The 19,614-nt window shown below is 42.7% G+C and overlaps 1 protein-coding gene across 2 annotated transcripts in view; it reads left to right on the top strand.

Moving 5' to 3' along the window:
• The window catches only part of LOC144608712 (uncharacterized), a 42,934-nt gene that overhangs the window by 3,948 nt on the left and 19,372 nt on the right, over positions 1-19,614 (top strand). For both annotated transcript variants that reach the window (XM_078426735.1, XM_078426734.1), the window contains exons 2-3: positions 17,845-17,911; positions 18,678-18,756. In XM_078426735.1, the coding sequence (XP_078282861.1) occupies positions 18,690-18,756 (67 nt within the window). In that variant the 5' untranslated portion in view covers positions 17,845-17,911; positions 18,678-18,689. The remainder of the gene's footprint in view (positions 1-17,844; positions 17,912-18,677; positions 18,757-19,614) is intronic.

The raw sequence follows: 19,614 nt of genomic DNA, 5'->3' as shown, positions 1-19,614 counted from the left end.
AAAAGGGAGGGAACTTCATGGAATGAACTGCCAGAGGAAACTCTGGAGGGGATACAATTGCAAAGTTTCTAAGACATTTAAACAGGTACATGGGTAGGAATAGTTTAAAGGGTTATGGAGTGAACGTTGACAAATGGGACAAACTAAGGTAGACAACTTGGTCTGCATGAATGAGTTGAGCTGGAGGACCTGTTTCTGTGCTGTATAACTCCATGACTCGGTGAGTAAATCATTGATATTGTGTAAGTCAATTCATTCTGTCCCCAGAGAAATTCATGGAGTCAGTGGTTTTTACAATGGAATTTGTGGTGGTGGAACACGACAATAAATCCTAATTGGTAATATATTGGGAATAACGTCTATGTATTTAATACTCAGTGCAGATAAGGAGTCTGCAGAACTGAGCCCAGAACCCAGGCCACAAAATGATGGCGTGGGAGTGGGATGGTGGGAGTGGGATGTTGCAGGTAATGGAAACTTCAGGTCACCCCTGTGGACTGAATGCAGGCGTTCCATAAAGTGATCACCCAATCTCCATTCTGGTTTCACATTGAGGAGGAATACACTGGACTGGAAGAAGTGTAAGTAATTTGGAAAGCTGGTTTGTGTCTCTGGATGGTGGAAAGGGAAGCGGTGACAGGACAAGTGTTGCTTGACTATCATCATAAGGGGAAGTACTTTAAGGTCAGGGTTATAGGTGGGAATGGAACAGTAGAACAGTCCCTCCAACATGCTGAGAGGGGAAGGTGTGTCCGGTGCGAGTGTAGCCTTTGCAGTTTCTCTGTCGTTGAGCACCATTCCCGAAGCTTAGATATTTGGAAGGTCATGACTCGGGCTTCTGCAGGTTCAGTCCTTGCATCCCTCAGTGACCTAGGATGTATTTGGCTTGGGGGATTTATCCATCAGAAGCAGAGCAAGCCTTTTCAATAGCTCCACTTTGCCATCCAAAATTCCTCCACCACAAACCCCATTGCCAAAACTATTGACCCCATCTGGATTTAACCTATCCTGAATTATAATTTCACCCTCCTCTCCTGTATACCCTCATGCTTGGGATATTCCAATGTCAAGCACTCTGTATCTTGGCCATGTCCTTTGCCTCTATGAGTAAATTTCCTTTTTGCTCTCCAATTTGCCCCACTTCTCCTTTTACAACTCTTTCCCTGTTAAAACTCCAAAAATTATATTTTTGGATTCCATTTTTATGCTTGTTCCCAATCTTTTCTCTCTGCGTCTTATTTCATTTTCCATCAGCTCTGTGAAATGTCATTTATCATCGATTAGAAGTTTGAAGTTTCAACATGTCACTGAATATTCAGACAAACTTGTACAGATGCACTGGAGAAAGTATCTTGACTAAGTATCCTACACACAGGAGGCAGCAGATAGTGGTGGACTCAGCCCAGTCTATCAAGGACACTGAACTCCCCACCATTGAAAGTATGAGGTGTTGCCTCAAGAAGGCAGGATCTATTAGCGAGGATTCCCCACCATCTTGGCCATGCCCTCTTCTCACTGCAATCATTGGACAATGGTGTTTTATTGTTACATGTGCAAATGCATGGTGAAATTCCTTTTTGTTTCTACGTGCAGTTCAGTAAAGTATTGCCATACCCCAATCCCCAATTAGCAAAGTGTACAGAAATAGTCCACTGAGACTGCATGCAAGTGGTGCCAGATTTTGGTGCCTTTCCAACTCTGTGCACTTTGTCTTGTGGAGTGGAGCCCAATCCAAGCAAGTCCCAAGCTGCTGCGGGTCTCCAGCCATCTCCTTTGTCTGATCGCCTAGCGAACCGATGTCCTTCTCCTCGCCAGTCCACCGGGGGTGCCTCCCGCAGCCCACCTTGAGGGCGTGGAAGACAAGACCCCAGTTCACATTCCAACCGGCCTTGCTTCTCACATCCTTCATCGTCAGCTCCCTCTGGGCTGAAACCAGTTTCAGGAACAGCTACTCTGCTACAGTTATCAGGTTCTTGAACTGACCTGCACACCCCTAACCCTACCTCAGTGGATGGACCATTCCTTGCATTACCGTGGACTTGATTGCTCGATGTGTATTTTTGTACAAATGTCTTGTTTTTGCTGTCTTTTTCTCTTTGCTGTGTTATAAACATTGTGTAATATATGTACACGTTAGGTTTTAGAGTGTAATCTGAGTTCAATTGCCTGTGATTTTCAAGCAAGATTTTGACTGTGTCTGTACATCACTGTACTTGTGCTAATGATAAACTTGACTTCATCGACTTGCCTTGACTCGACTTGAATCTCGTGTTTATAGCTTGGCATCGGTGGTGTGCCTTTTTTTCTGCTTAGTTTTAGTTATTTATTGTGCTCTGGGTTTAATTTCTGATGAGGCATTGGACTATGGCCTCGACAGTAGTATTTAAAGTAAAATAATGGCAACTTTTGCCCATGCTTATATTTAGTGCATAGCAAAAGCAAGCTCCCTTTTAAAAACTACCTCTTATGTTTTCATGTTTTATGCTTTATTCTTAATTATTTACTCTACGTTCGTGTTGTTACTTGCGAGCGGAGAACCAAGGCACATTCCTTGTATGTTTACATACTTGGCCAATAAACTTATTCAATTTAATTCAATAATAAGTTCAGGCTGTCCGAGGACTGCGAAATGCACCATTTCATTGTTTCTTTTTCATAATACTCTGCTTTAAAAAGCTAAGCAGCGAAACTTAGGTTTAACAAGTCATGGCATTGGAATCAATACCTATTCAAGTGGGGCACTCATTTTTACTGTTTACTTTCTTTTTGGTACATTTTTTTGAAGATGCAGAAGAGTAATGGGTCATGATGCATCCAAACTCTAAAACAGAGAAAATGTTTGAATCTGTCAGACTTTCTCAAGAACTTATGCCCATTTGTGAGTTGGTCAGTAACTGTTCCAAGTGAAATATTTTTTTGTCTCATTCGCATCCCTGATATAATTGGATTGATCGTAGCTGGAATTATTTCAAATAAACATTGCAGGGTTGAAATTCTATTTATAACTAGTGAGGTTTTGCTCTCCTCTCTTGAGTTCCTCTCAATTCTTGTCATTGTCTTTGGACCTCGTGTACATTTGTCGACATATTTTCTTGAATAGATAACTTGGAAAATAATTGACTTCGAAGCCACATGAAGGAAAACCACCATGAGTTGTCTCAAGATTTGGGGCTGTAGGTTTTCTGTGCAATTAATTTATTTTGCCAATACTCTACAAGTTATTCACTGTGTTGCATTGATCTTTTGAAATATTTGTTTAAAGAAGCAATCTTCGTTGTATTTCAAAAAACACCCGCTTGGGGATAGGGAACATAAATGGAAAATTGGCACAGAAGCACCTACTGTTTCTATCCTTTGCTAATATGATAATTGTGTAGGCTATGCATTCGATGCGGTATTAAATTCTGTGGCTTCCCTTTAGATTAAGACACAGTGTACAGTTTGTGCTTTATTGCTACCTGATAAAACCATGTCCTTAGCAATCAGCTTAGGGAGTTTATGATGGGAATTTCCAACCTATTAATATAGAAGGCAGTAAAACTATCTCTTCAACTTTCAGGATGAATAATCTTGTTTCCCAAAGGAAGTTTAAAACGGATATAACTTATGTCCAAAAAATTCCAAATGAAAGTGAAGCATTAACTCCACACTCCAAAAACGGTTCTCTCTGGCGCTGCATTCGCTGTAAGGCAGCAACTCTACCGCTGCGCCACTGTGCCGCCCTAAACTTGGCACATAGGGACTCAACTGTTTAAAATAATCTGCCATACCAGAAGATAGACACAAAATGCCAGAGTAACTGAGTGGGTCAGGCAGCATCTCTGGAGAAAAGGAATATGTGATGTTTTGGGGAGAGGAAAACTAGAGGTATGGAAATGTTCAGAAAAAATCAGAGCCAGCACCAATGAACAAGGAAAGGTGGAGCCCGCAATGGTCCATTGTTGGCTGCGGAAGAGGTGATAACGAAGGGTTGTATGGATGCAAACAGTGGAACTAGCAGGATGACTAGGGTGGGGAAAGGGAGGAGGGGAGGAAGGAAGGAATGCAAGGGTTACTTGAAATTAGAAATATTGATTCTCTAATGGTGTAAACTAGCATCTGTAGTTCCTTCTTACACAATCTGCCATTCCAGTCTTGCATTTCCAAATTTCCAGTATTCAGTTAATCATAATTTTTCTCACTCCTACTCTTGCATTACTCGTATATCTCTTCCCACCTTTATCTCCACCAGACATACTTTCACCACCCACTCCCCACCAACACTTGGCCCATTTAATGTCTGTTGCTCTCTGCCCTAACAGACATTCCCTTGATCTCTCACCATGACTCAATCCTTGCACAAAGGAAGATGGGTGTGGATGTTGGAAGTCAACCATCCTCACCTGAAGATTCACACAGAGCAATTTCTCAGACTCAACCATCTTCAACCGCTTCTTCAAACTGACCTGCTGCCCTCCGACTGCGGGGCTTAAAGCAGCCAGATTAAGACTGCGGTTCAGTTTGCTACTGGATTGTAATTAGTAGGAATACGACATTCACACCAGACCTTGCAATACAATTCCCATCCACCACAGCCGGCAACTCCTGATACACCCGAGTTCCAGACCAAGCCAGAAAACCCAGTGCCTCTCAGGAACTCCTATGTAACTGCTGGCACATGGCTCAATCGATCCAGTCACTAGTTTTGACCTCTAAATTGCCTGGTGCTAATGAAGATTTCCATCACCCCGAGCATTTATATCTCACAAGAACATCTCACTCGCCGTCCAGAATGAACCCTTGTGGAATTTAATATTTTATCTTCACATGCGGGGGGGAAGGCGTTCATAACCTTGAATATGGTAATTACATTAAAAACCAGTTGCGTTTCACACAGATAGTATGTCCTCATTTGCCAATGACCCTGCCTGATAATGTGGTTTTTGTTCCTGTGGAAAACATGACACATCATCACACAGTACAAAGCGAATTTACAGAAAACTCTGCTTTAAGTGTCGAATAGGGAGATTTAAAGTGAAATTACTTTGTTCATTATTCTTGGTTAAGATGAGGAAGAGGCGCCTAATTTTGCATTCCACGCATAAACAGTGCATCTCATTGAATAAAGCAAATGTTAATAACTCTATGAATACCATTTCTTATCATAAAATGATAGATATTGTATGAAGAGTGTCAGCAGTGTATAATTATTGTGTACCAACAACAGCTGGTTGCTGCCTGTAAACACAATAACACACAGATAAGTATAAAATAGTAATACAATAAATTAATAACCATAATACTGTGAGAGGAACCATAAGATGCAAAACTGAAGTTCGTACCAAAGATACAGCCCACAGAAGATTATAGTTGTAAAGGTTAGTGTTATGTAGTGTTCAAGAGCCTGATGGTTGTTGGGAAGAAGTTGTTCATTAACTGAGTGATCAGTGTTTTAGGGTTCCTGTTCTTTCTTCCCGATGGTCAGAGCAAGATGAGAGTCTTCAACTTCCTGGTTGTGTATATCTCTGTAGGTCTGCTCTGGATCCAGCACATCGATGTAATTTCAAATAAAGGAAAGCTCATCAACGCCTCTACTTGGAAGATTGAGGAGCTTTGCATTGAGGAATACTCTATTGAATTTCTGAAGTGTACTGATTGGTAGACAATGCCTGGTCCATCGCAGATATTGATTTCCACCAGAATAATGTGTGTCCCAAAGTCCCAACATCCACTGTCTTACACACTCACTCCTCTGGTCATTCTCCTGTGCAAGGTGGTGAGTAAATGCTTCCTACACTAGAATCATAGTCACACAGCACATAAACAGGAACAGACCCTTGGGTACAACCTGTCCATGCCAACCAAGATTCCCATCTACTCTAGTCCTACCTACCCGCATTTGGCTTATATTCTTCTAAATCTTGCTATCCATGTACCTGCCCAAATTTATTTGAAATGTTGTTGTAATACCTGTCTCAACTACCTCCTCCGGAAGTTCATTCCGTATACCCACCACCTAGTGTGTGCAAAGGTTTCCCTTCGGGTTCCTATTAACTTTTTCCCTTCTTGCCTTAAACCTGTGTCCTCTGGTTCTTGGTTCTGCTGGGTAAAAACAAACCGTGCATTCATCCTGTCTATTCCCCTCATGTGTTATGTGGGGGGTGGTTGGGGGAAACTTTAAAAAAATTCTTACCTCGACGGAGATGCAATTTTTTCTGTATCGTATCTCTGTCCGCGCTGCGGCCGAACATCGAGGAACTGGCGGCCTCTTGCTGGGGATCGACCTTGCGAGCTCCAACCCCGGGAGCCTGCGGATTTAACATCGTGGAGCTGGCGGTCCCTTTGTCAGGGATCGGCATCGGGAGCTCCAACCGCGGGAGCTTCGACCGCCCCGATCCCGGGAGCTTCGACCGCCCCGACGCGGATGGTTCGACTGCCCACTTCGCGGGAGAATGAGGAAAGAAGATAAGACTTTATTGCCTTCCATCATAGTGAGGAATGTGGGGGAGCCGCTGTGGTGGATGTTTATGGCAATTTTTATGCAGTTGTGTGTCGTTGCTTTTTTTCTGGTATGACTGTGGGTAAATCAAATTTCACTGTACCTTAAATGGTACACGTGTCAATAAAGGATAATAAAGGATAAAGGATAATTGAATCATATGCAGTAAATGGCTTTGAATATATTTTGAAACAGTTTACCATACATTTATGATGTAGAATCAGAAGATGTAGAATCAGTATGGATAGAAATGAGGAATTGTAAGGGTAAAAAGACCCTAATGGGAGTTATCTACGGGCCCCCAAACAGTAGCCTTGACATGGGGTGTAAGTTGAATCAAGAGCTAAAATTGGCATGCCGCAAATGTAATGCTACGGTGGTTTTGGGAGATTTCAACATGCAGGTAGACTGGGAAAATCAGGTTGGTAATGGACCCCAGGAAAGAGAGTTTGTGGAGTGCCTCCGAGATGGATTCTTAGAACAGCTTGACTGGAGCCTACCAGGGAGAAGGCAATTCCGGACATAGTGTTGTGTAATGAACCTGATCTTATAAGGGGACTCGAGGTAAAAGAGCCATTAGGAGGCAGTGATCACAATATGATAAGTTTTACTCTACAAATTGAGAGGGAGAAGGGAAAATCGGAAGTGTCAGTATTACAGTATAGCAAAGGGAATTGCAGAGGCACGAGGCAGGAGCTGGCCAGAATTGACTGGAAGGAGGCCCTAGCAGTGAAGACGGTGGAACAGCAATGGCAGGTATTCCTGGGTAGAATGCAGGAAGTTGCAGGATCATTTTATCCCAAAGAGGAGGAAAGATTCTAAGGGGAGTAAGAGGCACCCGTGGCTGACAAGGGAAGTCAAGGACAGCATAAAAATAAAAGAGAAGAAGTACAACATAGCAAAGAAGAGTGGGAAGCCAGAGGATTGGGACTCTTTTAAAGAGCAACAGAAGATAACTAAAAAGGCAATACAGGGAGAAAAGATGAGGTACGAGGGTAAGCTAGCCAATAATATAAAGGAGGATAGTAAAAGCTTTTTTAGGTATGTGAAGAGGAAAAAAATAGTCAAGACAAATGTGGGTCCCTTGAAGACAGAAGCAGGGGAATTTACTATGGGGAACAAGGAAATGGCAGACGAGTTGAACCGGTACTTTGGATCTGTCTTCACCAAGGAAGATACAAACAATCTCCCAGATGTTCCAGTGGCCAGAGATCCTAGTGTGACGGAGGAACTGAAGGAGATCCACATTAGGCAGGAAATGGTGTTGTGTAGACTGATGGGACTTAAGGCTGATAAATCCCCAGGGCCTGATGGTCGGCATCCCAGGGTACTTAAGGAGGTGGCTCTAGAAATTGTGGACGCATTGGTGATCATTTTCCAATGTTCTATAGATTCAGGATCAGTTCCGGTGGATTGGAGTGTAGCTAATGTTATCCCACTTTTTAAGAAAGGAGGGATAGAGAAAACAGGAAATTATAGACTAGTTAGTCTGACATCAGTGGTGGGGAAGATGCTGGAGTCAATGATAAACGACAAAATTGCGGAGCATTTGGATAGCAGTAACAGGATCGTTCCGAGTCAGCATGGATTTATGAAGGGGAAATCATGCTTGACTAATCTTCTGGAATTTTTTGAGGATGTAACTCGGAAAAATTGACAGGGGAGTGCCGGTGGATGTGGTGTACCTCGACTTTCAGAAAGCCTTCGACAAGGTCCCACATAGGAGATTAGTGGCAAAATTAGAGCACGGTATTGGAGATAGGGCAATGACATGGCTAGAAAATTGGTTGACAGGCAGAAAGCAAAGAGTGGGGATAAATGGGTCCCTTTCAGAATGGCAGGCAGTGACTAGTAGGGTACCGCAAGGCTCTGTGCTGGGACCGCAGCTATTTACAATATACATTAATGACTTGGATGAAGGGATTAAAAGTACCATTAGCAAATTTGCAGATGATACAAAGCTGGGTGGCAGTGTGAACTGTGAGGAAGATGCTATGAGGTTGCAGGATGACTTGGACAGGTTGTGTGAGTGGGCGGATGCATGGCAGATTGAGTTTAATGTGGATAAGTGTGAGGTTATCCACTTTGGTGGTAAGAATAGGAAGGCAGATTATTATCTGAATGGTGTCAAGTTAGGAAAAGGGGACGTACAACAAGATCTGGGTGTCCTAGTACATCAGTCACTGAAAGGAAGCATGCAGGTACAACAGGCAGTGAAGAAAGCCAATGGAATGTTGGCCTTCATAACAAGAGGAGTTGAGTATAGGAGCAAAGAGGTACTTCTGCAGTTGTACAGGGCCCTAGTGAGACCGCATGTGGAGTAATGTATGCAGTTTTGGTCTCCAAATTTGAAGAAGGATATTCTTGCTATTGAGGGCATGCAGCGTAGGTTTACTAGGTTAATTCCCGGAATGGTGGGACTGTCGTATGTTGAAAGACTGGAGCGACTAGGCTTGTATACACTGGAATTTAGAAGGATGAGAGGGGATGAGAGGGGATCTCATTAAAGAGAGAGCTAGATAGAGCTCTTAAGGATAGCGGAGTCAGGGGGTATGGGGAGAAGGCTGGGACAGGGTACTGATTGAGAATGATCAGCCATGATCACATTGAACGGTGATGGTGCTGGCTCGAAGGGCCGAATGGCCTACTCCTGCACCTATTGTCTATTGTCTACTTGAATAACTATAATTTCCAAGGCTGCTGCTTCAAACCCGCATTCACTGTGTGTTGTCTGGTTAACGCTTGTGAAAAGTAAAGGTCAATGAATGGTAATCACATCTAAGTATTCCGTTGTGATGAAGGTAACACCCAACTTTGAATTTATAAGTCACACCAGATTGTTGCCAGCATTAAACAACATTTTCTCTGGGCTGTTCCGAAGCAAAAGGCAAACAAACTGAAAGAACAGCACCCATATTCCACACTGGTGCGCATACACTTCTCCTGCCTTCTTCCAGCATCCAAGTCATCCTGCTCCTTTCCCTTTTCTACATGCCCATCTCCAATCCACGAGTCCCATATTTCCTGTTTACCCCCGTCTTTGCACTCCTCCCTGCCCCATTCCATCCATGTCCTTTTCTCTGGTATTAAATTTCACACCCCCTCTTCTTTCCTAATCTGACACCCTTTTGGATTTTTTCTTTTCACCTCTCGACTGTCACCATCTCCGTATATCTGCAAATCACACCCCTCCCTCCCCTGTATCCGGCTGTCACTCACTGAGTCTTGCCCCACCCACGCCTCTCTTTACCAGCTCTCTCCTCCCCAGTCCATCAGAGTGGAGAAGAGTCCCGACCCAAAGAATTGTCTGCCTATTTCCTTCTCCAGATGCTGCCTGACCCACTGAGTCCCTCCAGCATTTTCCTTTTTGCTCAGGTACCAATGTAACTTTTGTGATTCTTGTCATATTTCTGTTTATATACTTGCATTATATCTTTCATCAGTATTCATTCTCAGAATACTCAGAATGTCTTTAACCTTTATGGTTCATAGCAAGAGTATCTCATTCAGCTCATTCTATCACCTGCGTAGATCTTAACCGATCTGTACGACCACAACTTTTTTCCATTTCACTGACAAACCTTGCCTTCTTCCCTCTGCTGCAGCTTTGCAGAGAGCTTTTGATCTAATATTTCTTGCTTTGGACAAACTATCATACAACTTGAGAACTTTTGGTCGGAAAGGGGCAACCCGCTCAGCCCCCTCTCACTCTCCTCCTCCCTACCCCCCTCCCTCACTCCCCCATCCCTCTCTCCCTCCACCTCCACTACATTTGAAAAAAGACTATTTATCCATTGTGCCCACAGTTTTCCATTATCATACTGGTGTATATTTACTGAAAGCATTACCCTGTTATTAGTAAAAACATCATATGAAGGAGTTTACTTTGTGGATCACCTGGCTGGGTTTCAGATTCCAACCTCTTGCTGTGGGAAAAAGTTTTTCCTTAGTTACTCTTAATTCTCATCTTATTTATTTTAAACCTGTGACCTTTAATCCTTCACCACTTCAGGGCAAAGGGGACAGCTTCCGACTATCCACTCTGACTGGATCCTTTGACATTTTATTCACTTTGATCAAATCTTCTCTCGTCTTTCTCTGTAGATGTATCCAATTGATCCTCATAATTGTCAATTTGTCCCAGGAACATTCTCGTGAAACTTCTCCGGATCCTCTCCACAGCCCTCGCGTTCTTCCGATAATGAAGATTTTAAACCCAGACCTCCAGTTGAGGCCAAGTCAGTGTCTTCTCGAGGTTCAGAATTAACCTCTGCTTTTATACTCTCTTCATGAGGCTCAGAATTGGGAATGCATTTATAAACCAATCTTTTGACATTCAGTGGAGACACGAGAGATTGCACTGGCTGGAATCTTAAGCAAAAAAAACAAACTGCTGGAGGAACTCAGCAGGTGATAAACATTCTGCCAAGGATCCTCCAGCAGTTTGTTTTGTTACTTTCACTTTCAACGACTTGTACACCCAGAGATCTTTGTTGCCCCACTCTTATCAGAACAGTATATTTTATTCTATTTGGCTTTTCTCATTCCCCCTAGACTCCCGTATACATAGGCAGTTGATCTTTTCTCATTCATTCTTTTTACCCCTCTTATTTTTCAGTACCCTTATGATTTTTTGCAGTTATTGTAGCTTAATACTTGTATAAGCACCTTTCTTCTTGGTTTGTCTTTCTGTGTATGCCTTCACACCCAAGAAACTGCCTCACTGCACCTGCACTTTCTTCCCCTTAAAGCCAATCATTGCTTGGTTCTAGTTTAGCTCGTAATATTTAACTCAAATATATCCTTTGACATCCAAGTGAAATTGGTCTTCCTCGAATTTAAAAAAAAATATTTGGATTACAGCTTCTCCTTTTGTGTGACTAAGTAAATCTAATGAAGCCATGATCACTATCACTTAAATATTCTTCTCCCAAGACCTGGTATTGAAGTTTACAAACCGGGAACTGGAGATGCTGGTTTAGAAATGAAGACACAGAAGGCTGGAGTAGGTCAGCAGGTCAGGCAACATCTCAGGAGAACAGGAAAGTCTATCTATGTTCTCTTGAAATGCTGTCTGGCCCGCTGAATAACGCCAGCACTCTGTCTCTTCTCTGATATTAAAGTTCCTGGCTGGCAGTGTTTTTGAGTTTGTCCAAAAAACATGTTCAGAAATGTCAAGGGTTCTGTGTGGGCTGGGAGATGGAGAAGATTGGGGGGGTGGGGGAGGGGGTTGGGAGGGTTGGTAGGCAGATGGTAAGAGCTTAGCAGTGATGAGGGCTAGTGCAAAATTCCAGAGCATTGGAGAACAGTGGAGGATGGCGCATCTGGTGGAGTTGCTGCCTCACAGTGCCACAGACCCAGGTTCGATTCAGACCACAGTTGCTGTCTGAGTGAAGTTTTGCACATTCTCCTTGTGACTATGTGTGCTTCTTCCAGATGCTCCGGTTTCTTCCTCCGTCCCAAAGACGTGCAGGTTTGTTGATTAATTGGCATTGGTAAAATTGACTCTAATGCGTGGGAGTGAACGAGAAAGGGAGATAATATGGAAACTAGTGTGAACAGGTGCTCAATGGTTGATGTGGACTTGCTGGGCTAAAGGGCCTTTTGTCCATGCTTGAATAACTAAATTTCCTGGCTCCCTTGGACGTTGTTTGAAGAAGTTCAGCTAATAAAAGCTGATATCAAGTTTTTGCTGCCTACCTCTCAGCATTTTTATTTGCCAGCATATAATAGGCATTCTAGTCCTCTTCATGTATCAACAGTGAGGATGAACTTTAGACCTCATTTTATGATTAACTTGCAAAAATTAACTATCAAAAATACTCAAGAATACGAGTTTCTCCATCAACATAGGCAATTATTCCTTTTCCCCAGCTAGCCTCTCCTGCGGGGTTCCACAAGGCTCCATCCTAGGCCCCATTCTCTTCTCTCTGTACATGCTCCCCCTCGGCCAAATCATTCAAAGGCACGGCATTTCTTTGTCACGGCATTGCGGATGACACACAGCTTTATCTCCCCCTGAAACCCAACAACCGGTCAAATTTAATCATCCTCATGCACTGCCTTGAGACATAAAATGTTGGATGGCACAGAACTTCCTTCAATTAAACGAGAGCAAGTCTGAGGTCATCCTATTCGCCCTCCCCCAACCCCCCCCCCCTCCCCCCCCCCCCGCCCCCTCAAACCGCATGTCAAAAACCTTGCCGTGATATTTGACTCTGCATTAAAGTTTGACAAGCAAGTCAACGCTGTGGTAAAAGCCAGCTTCTTCCAACTTCGTACCATAGTTAAAATCAAACCATTCCTCCAATTTGACGACATTGAAAAAATCATCCACGCATTCATCTCCTCTCATCTAGACTACTGCAGCTCCCTATACACTGGGATCAGCCAATCATCCCTGTCCCACCTGCAATTGGTCCAAAACGCCGCAGCGAGACTCCTGACGGGTACCCGTAAAAGGGACCACATCACCCCGATTCTGGCCTTTCTCCACTGGCTCCCAGTACAGAATCCACTTCAAGCTCCTCCTATTCACATACAAAGCCCTAAACGGGCTTGCCTGCCCCCCCCCCCCTCCACCCCATATCAAAAATCTTCTAACCCACCACTCTATCTCCAGGTCCCTCAGATCAGCCAACTTGGGGCTACTGACTATCCCGTGGTCTAGGCTTAAGCTCAGGGGTGACCGCGCTTTTGCATCCCTCTCCCCGTCAGAACTGCCCCCTCCATCAACTCCTTTAAGTCCAGGCTCAAAACCTATTTCTACTCCCTAGCGTTTGAGGCCCTCTGAGGGGGCGCTGTGAACTGTTTATATATGTGCTGTTATGTTTGTATGCCCTTGTATGTTCGTTCTTAGTATCTGAACTGATGTACAGCACTTTGGTCTACGTGGGTTGTTTTTAAATGTGCTATAGAAATAAAATTGACTTGATCAAACATCAACTGAAGCATTTCCTTTGATACAGAAAGTCCCACAGCACATGCAATCTCAAATATTTCTGAACAGTAAGCTGCTGCTGCGTGCATTATAACACCTCTTTATCAGTGGGATCTGAGGCGCATTTTTTAGCAAAAAAGATATTTCCGAGCCTGCGACCGCAGGAGATGCAACACCTGTCTCTTTATCTCCCCCCTCGATTCCATCCAAGGACCCAAACAGTCTTTCCAGGTGAGGCAGAGGTTCACCTGCACCTCCTCCAACCTCATCTACTGTATCCGCTGTTCCAGATGTCAACTTCTCTACATCGGCGAGACTAAACGCATGCTCGGCGATTGTTTAGCTCAATAAAAAAAAAAAAATTGTTAAAACAAAATATCTTCGAACTCCTGAAATAGAGCATTTGTTTGGTTAATTGTTGCTGAGGAATATGATATTGATCTTCTATGCATGCGAGCATGACTTCTAATTCGAGTAACTAGAAAACAAACTGAAAAATAAGGTCAGACTTCTTGCAAGAGGTGTTAATGGTGGGGGAAGTTGTACATTCAAAGAGCTTCATTGTGTTACGGTTTGCCTTTATTTGGATTTTTAGCATCAGAGATCTCATCATCTTGAACAGCTGGGCATTGTTCACATTAACTGTTCCTCCTGACTGTATTCCTCCTGACTCCCTCCTTGTGGCTCCTGCTGAAATTAGCTTTCACCCATGTTTCTGGCACCAGCTCAGAACTCTTTTAATTCCTTGCCATCATCCATGTTCACATTAATGAAAGATTGCACTCTGCAAAAATTGCATAGAGCCAGCCAAGACAGGCAAGTCCAGAACTAAAGGCATGGGTTCAATGCTGAGAAGGGGGACATTTGCAATAACAACATTTGAAAGACAAATGGATAGAAAAGCTTAAGAGCTGGGGTTCCCAACCTTTTTCGTCCTGTTTACCCGTGGAAACTTTTCGAAAGTAAATTTACCTGTTTTGTTCAGTAATTTGAGTTTACACTAAAACAGCTTTTTTCCCTGAGTATTAGTTCTCAATAACCAAAGTGTGTAGTCTCATTTTTGCTCTGGTTTATTTTCACCCACATGTTTAGACCATAATGTTGTATCCTTAATGTTTTGATGTATTTAAGCTTTATTCTTAACTGTTAACGGTATGTTTGTGTTGTCATTTGTGAGCGGAGCACCAAGGCACATTCCTTGTATATGCACATACTTGGCCAATAAACTTATTCATTCATTCATTCACTTCTACCATAATAAAGCAACCAACAATGGGGAAATTTTAAAATACTGTTTTAAACATTATTATTTTAAGTTCAAATAACAATAATAATAGCACATAACAATGTTATTTCACTTATTTATGAACAACTAATGTTGAAGGGATACCATATACCAGAACCAAACACTGTCAGTCAATGAGAACACATCAAACAACATTTCTAACTCTGAACTAAATACATTTAAAAAAAAATTGTAATTGAAAAAAAAAAGTACAAATCCAGAATCAACATATTTACCCCTTGGGTAGACGAAATTTACCCCCTGGGGGTAATTTACCCCAGGTTGGGAACCCTTGCTTTAGAGGGACATGGATCAAATGGGCCGAGCTGAGATGGGATATCTTAGTTGCACGGATGAGTTGGGCTGAAGGGCCTGTTTCTATCCTGTCTGACTATCATTTAAAGGAGCCCAATGTTAGCCAGCAGTGTTACTCCCCATCTCCAATGTTGTCAATTTACTGTACACATCTTTGTAGAATTCTTCTAAGTTCATGGTGTTCTGGGGATACTGGCAGATCCTCTTCTATGATATGAAAAATGAATATTGTACTTTTGAGAGAAGAGTGTACATTCTTCTTGAGATTTGTCACAACAACATTACAATAGTTGGTAGATTTTTTGCAGAGAGCTATTGTGGATTAATATGTCTCTTTTAAACTTAAGAACTGAGCTTTCTTTCCTTGCTGTTGTCTCGTTTGTAAACCTTGACATTATTGCATCTTCTTCATCCCCAGTCTTCCTGAGATGTCACTGATTACATTCAGTACTTTCCGAAACAACCTGCAGTATCTCAGCACTTTCTGACCACATTCCCAATACTCAGTTTCCCCAGAGACATCATATCCTGCAGACATTCATCACTACTCAGAAGCTGACAGCTTTCCTGACTATTTACCAACCTGTTCATGGCCAGGATGGTGTTGGACAAAGTCTCGGGCTATGGCGTGGCAAAACAGCACGAGCAATGTCCATCGACTCTAGGGTGGCGCAGCGGTAGAGCTACTGCTTTATAGCGGCAGAGACCCGGGTTCGATCCTGACTACAGGTACTGTCTGTATGGAGTTTGTAAGTTCTCCCCATGACCTGCATGGGTTTTCTTCGAGATTTTTGGTTTCCTCCCACGCTCCAAAGACGTACAGGTTTGTAGGTTAATTGTCCTTGGTGTGTGTAGGACAGTGTTAACATGTGGGGGTCGGTGCGGACTCGGTGGGCCAAAGGGCCTGTTTCCGCGCTGTACCACTAAACTAAACTCTAACGTTTCTCTCGGCATAACCACTCGCCTGGTGGAACTGTTGCAATGATTACTTGTCTCATTCACCAGTGAGTTAGTCTCTTTCAATGCATTTGCACGATGCTTCACCGCATCCTGTGCAAGGTGCTCCCATCTGTGGCAGGTATGCTCTATATCTCTGTGTGACTCTTAAGACTCAAATGTACAACATTTTTGAAAGCTTGAAATGGCCGATGGCCATGCAAAACGTTTTCCCAGAAATGATCTCCAACTTGAATTGCAAATTAAAATCTTGGAATGGTCCCAATTGGAATGAGTAATGTGTATATTAAATCATGGACGGAAGCAGGTGGCTGGCAATGTCAAATTGTGTTTCCTCTGTACGATTTTTAACCCTTTACAGTATGGAGTGCTGAGGCAGTTGATGTCACCATGTTTTGCGTAGTATGTGTTTCAGTCCCGTTTTGTGCAACGTGGCATATTGTGACAGTCACCACATTTACTGTTATCCAGTTGTGTCGTTCAGCTCCCATCTCTTGCCATCATTCTACTGTTGCTCCCTCTCTCTGGAACTAACCATGGGGCCTCACAATTCTAGTTTGGTGCCTTAACCTTTCAAATTCTTCAAAGGTTTTTAATCCAAGATTATAGCACCAGGTTAGACCTATGATCTTTTGAACCACTTAGCTTCCTGCCTGTTGGTGAACAAGAAGATGTGGACCTGCCAATCTTATCTGGCCTTCTACCAGTCAAGTAACAGATTACAGCCACATCAGGGTTTAATGAACAAAAGGACACAGTGCTGTAGAAAAAAGAAATACAGATGCTGGTTAATACACAAAAGGACACAATGTGCTGGAGTAACACAGTGGGTCAGGCAGTATCTTTAGAGAACATGAATAGGCGACATTTTTGGTCGAGACCTTTCTTGGCAGCACTTTGCTTTTGTGTATTAACCAGCGTCTGCACTTCTTTGTTTCCACATTTTGAATACACATTTTGGCTGCAAGTCTGGATTCAAGTTCACATATCCCATCAAGTTCCCATTGCTCCCCAATCCCTCCCCCATTTCATTTTCTGTACTTTTACCCTTCCATGGGTTTTATCTAATTTGGGAAAATAGCAGGAAATGACAGATTAACTGTAAAAGTGGACAACTCAGAATCGAGCCTGTTTGCACATAGGAATAATGAAAGTGAAACATAATGCACACTTCCTATGATCTGAACTGTGATTAAATTGGTTGCATTTTGGTTGTAGGACTTAAGTATTTGAAATTGAATTTTGCAGTGGTTGTAATATATGAAAATACTGTCAGGAGAATTATGGGCAGTGCAGTGGTAGAGTTGCTGCCTTACAGCGCCAGAGACCCGGGTTCGATCCTGACTACGGGTGCTGGCTGTACAGAGTTTGTAAATTCTCCCCGTGACCTGCGTGGGTTTTCTCCTGGTGCTCCGGTTTCCTCCCACAGGTTTGTCGGTTAATTGGCTTCGGCAAAATTGTGAATTGTCCCTAGTGTATGTAGGACAGTGTTAGTGTGCGGGGGTAACTGATCGGTGTGGATTCGGTGGGCCGAAGGTTCTGTTTCTGCGCTGCATCTCTAAACTAAACAAAAAATTCCAAAAATACTCAGCAGATCAGATCGTAACTGGAGAGAGAATGAAACAGACTTAATATGTTGGAACAATCGTTAGATGACCTTTCATTCTCGACTCGCATGCAACCCAACCTGAGCACATATTGCACTGAAAATGTGTTGATGCTCCGTTGATGATTGGACTCCGACTGCACACTGAACGTTCTTTTTACTTTGTTAATACTTATCCTCCATGCATTTTTAATGAATATTCTGGAATTTAAGGTGTCTGAAGCACAGTTATTTCTACACTGAAGTTTTTGTCTATCCTGCAGAAGTTGGAAAGGATGCGAGTCGACCTCCTGCCGTGAGCTCGGAGCTGTCCACTCGCTCAAAAGCCAGGTGAGGACTTTTCCCGATTGATGTTCACCCAACAGTAAATAAGTTAGCTTTTGTGGAGACATTTCAAAAAGGGCAGAGGGATAACAAAGCAAAGAGTTGAGGCAACAATGAAGAACTGAAAATACTGGAAAAAGATTGCTTTCATTATAATTTTGCTATCCAAATTTTAGACTAAATGTGGAAAGAATACCAAATCAAGTCTCTAATCTGGCATCCTGTGATCTGGCAACACCCACCGTTCAAAAAGATCAAAATGCAGCTAATGATACCGAGTGCAGAATATAGTTCCCAGCATTGAAAATAGAACAGTGCAGCACAGGAATGGGCTCTTTGCCTCTTTATGTTTGTGCCAAGCATGATACCAAGTTAAACTGATCTCATCTGCCTGTACATGATCCATATCACTCTATTTCCTGCACTTCCATGTGCCTAACGAAAAGCGTCTTAAACACTGCTATCATATCTGCCCCCATCACCACCCCTGGCAATGCATTTTAGACCCCCACTACTCTCTGTGTAAATACTAAACTGTACTTTCCCCTTCCACTGAACCTCCTGAAGTGGAACACCTCATACTTACTTACTCAGGTTAAATTTCATCTGCCATTTCTGCAGCTGATCTATATCCCTCTGTATCTTCTGACAGTTCCTTCCTACACATTGTTCCCACATTGTTGATAGTTGAATTTCAGCCACTATTTCTACAGAATATGGAACGGGAACCTGATGCATTTTTTAATTGTTTAACCATTCCCTTTCTTTGCAGGTTTCCACAAAAATGGTTATATTACCAAGCATCATCCATGTTATCTTATTAACATTCATACTGGAAGTAAATTCTGAGAGTAAGTACTGAATTGATGCAACTAATGAATCAAAGTGGACTGGTAAATATTCTTAATTTAAGTTGTTTTACCGACAGTCACATGTAATCATTTCAGAGCTATACAATTATGAGGCTGTAGAAACACGGAACCACAGATTCCGGTTTACCAAGGAAAGACACACAATGCTGGATTAACTCAGCCGGTCAGGCAACATCCTTGGAGAACATGGATAAGTGCCCTTTTGGGTCGAGACCCTTCTTCCAAGACATCGCCTATCCATGTTCTCCAGGAAACCTGCCTGACATGCCTAGTTATTCTGGCATATTATTTCTTTCTTCAGTTATGAGGCTGGTTGCTTACATACTCAACATATCTTTGCTGTGTCAAAATTCTAGCTAAATCCTTATTTTTAAAAAATCCATTAAATGAGGAACCAACACAAACAATATCTGATGTTTCCACAGCAGAGCAGTAGCTTGGCTTGCCTCTGGTCAGTTACCATGGTTTGGAATTCCCCTCCCCGTATCATCTAAATTAACGCTTCAGTGCAAGAGATGCTCGATTTCAGCTCTGAATCTCTGAACCTGCACCATGACAACAGATTAAACAGCCTCTGTCATGCGCCCTTTGATGTTAGGAGCAAACTGGGTACTAAATTTTCCCGCTTTGGAGCAATTGCAGGATTTGAAATAAGTAGTGAAATTGTTTTAAGATGTGTGGAAGGCCACAATAGGGCAGCAGTAAGCACCCGGATAATTTTAAATAAAATACCTCTCCGGCACCCGTTGTGATCCAATGCTATTTGTTGCATTGATGACAGGAAGAGGAATATGCCAATGAGATAGTTTCTCACAGTTTGTGTGCCCACAACATCAT

The sequence above is a fragment of the Rhinoraja longicauda genome, chromosome 32 (genome assembly GCF_053455715.1).
Source record: "Rhinoraja longicauda isolate Sanriku21f chromosome 32, sRhiLon1.1, whole genome shotgun sequence".
NCBI classification, from domain to species: domain Eukaryota; kingdom Metazoa; phylum Chordata; class Chondrichthyes; order Rajiformes; family Arhynchobatidae; genus Rhinoraja; species Rhinoraja longicauda.
This window is presented reverse-complemented; position numbering and strand designations above follow the sequence as displayed.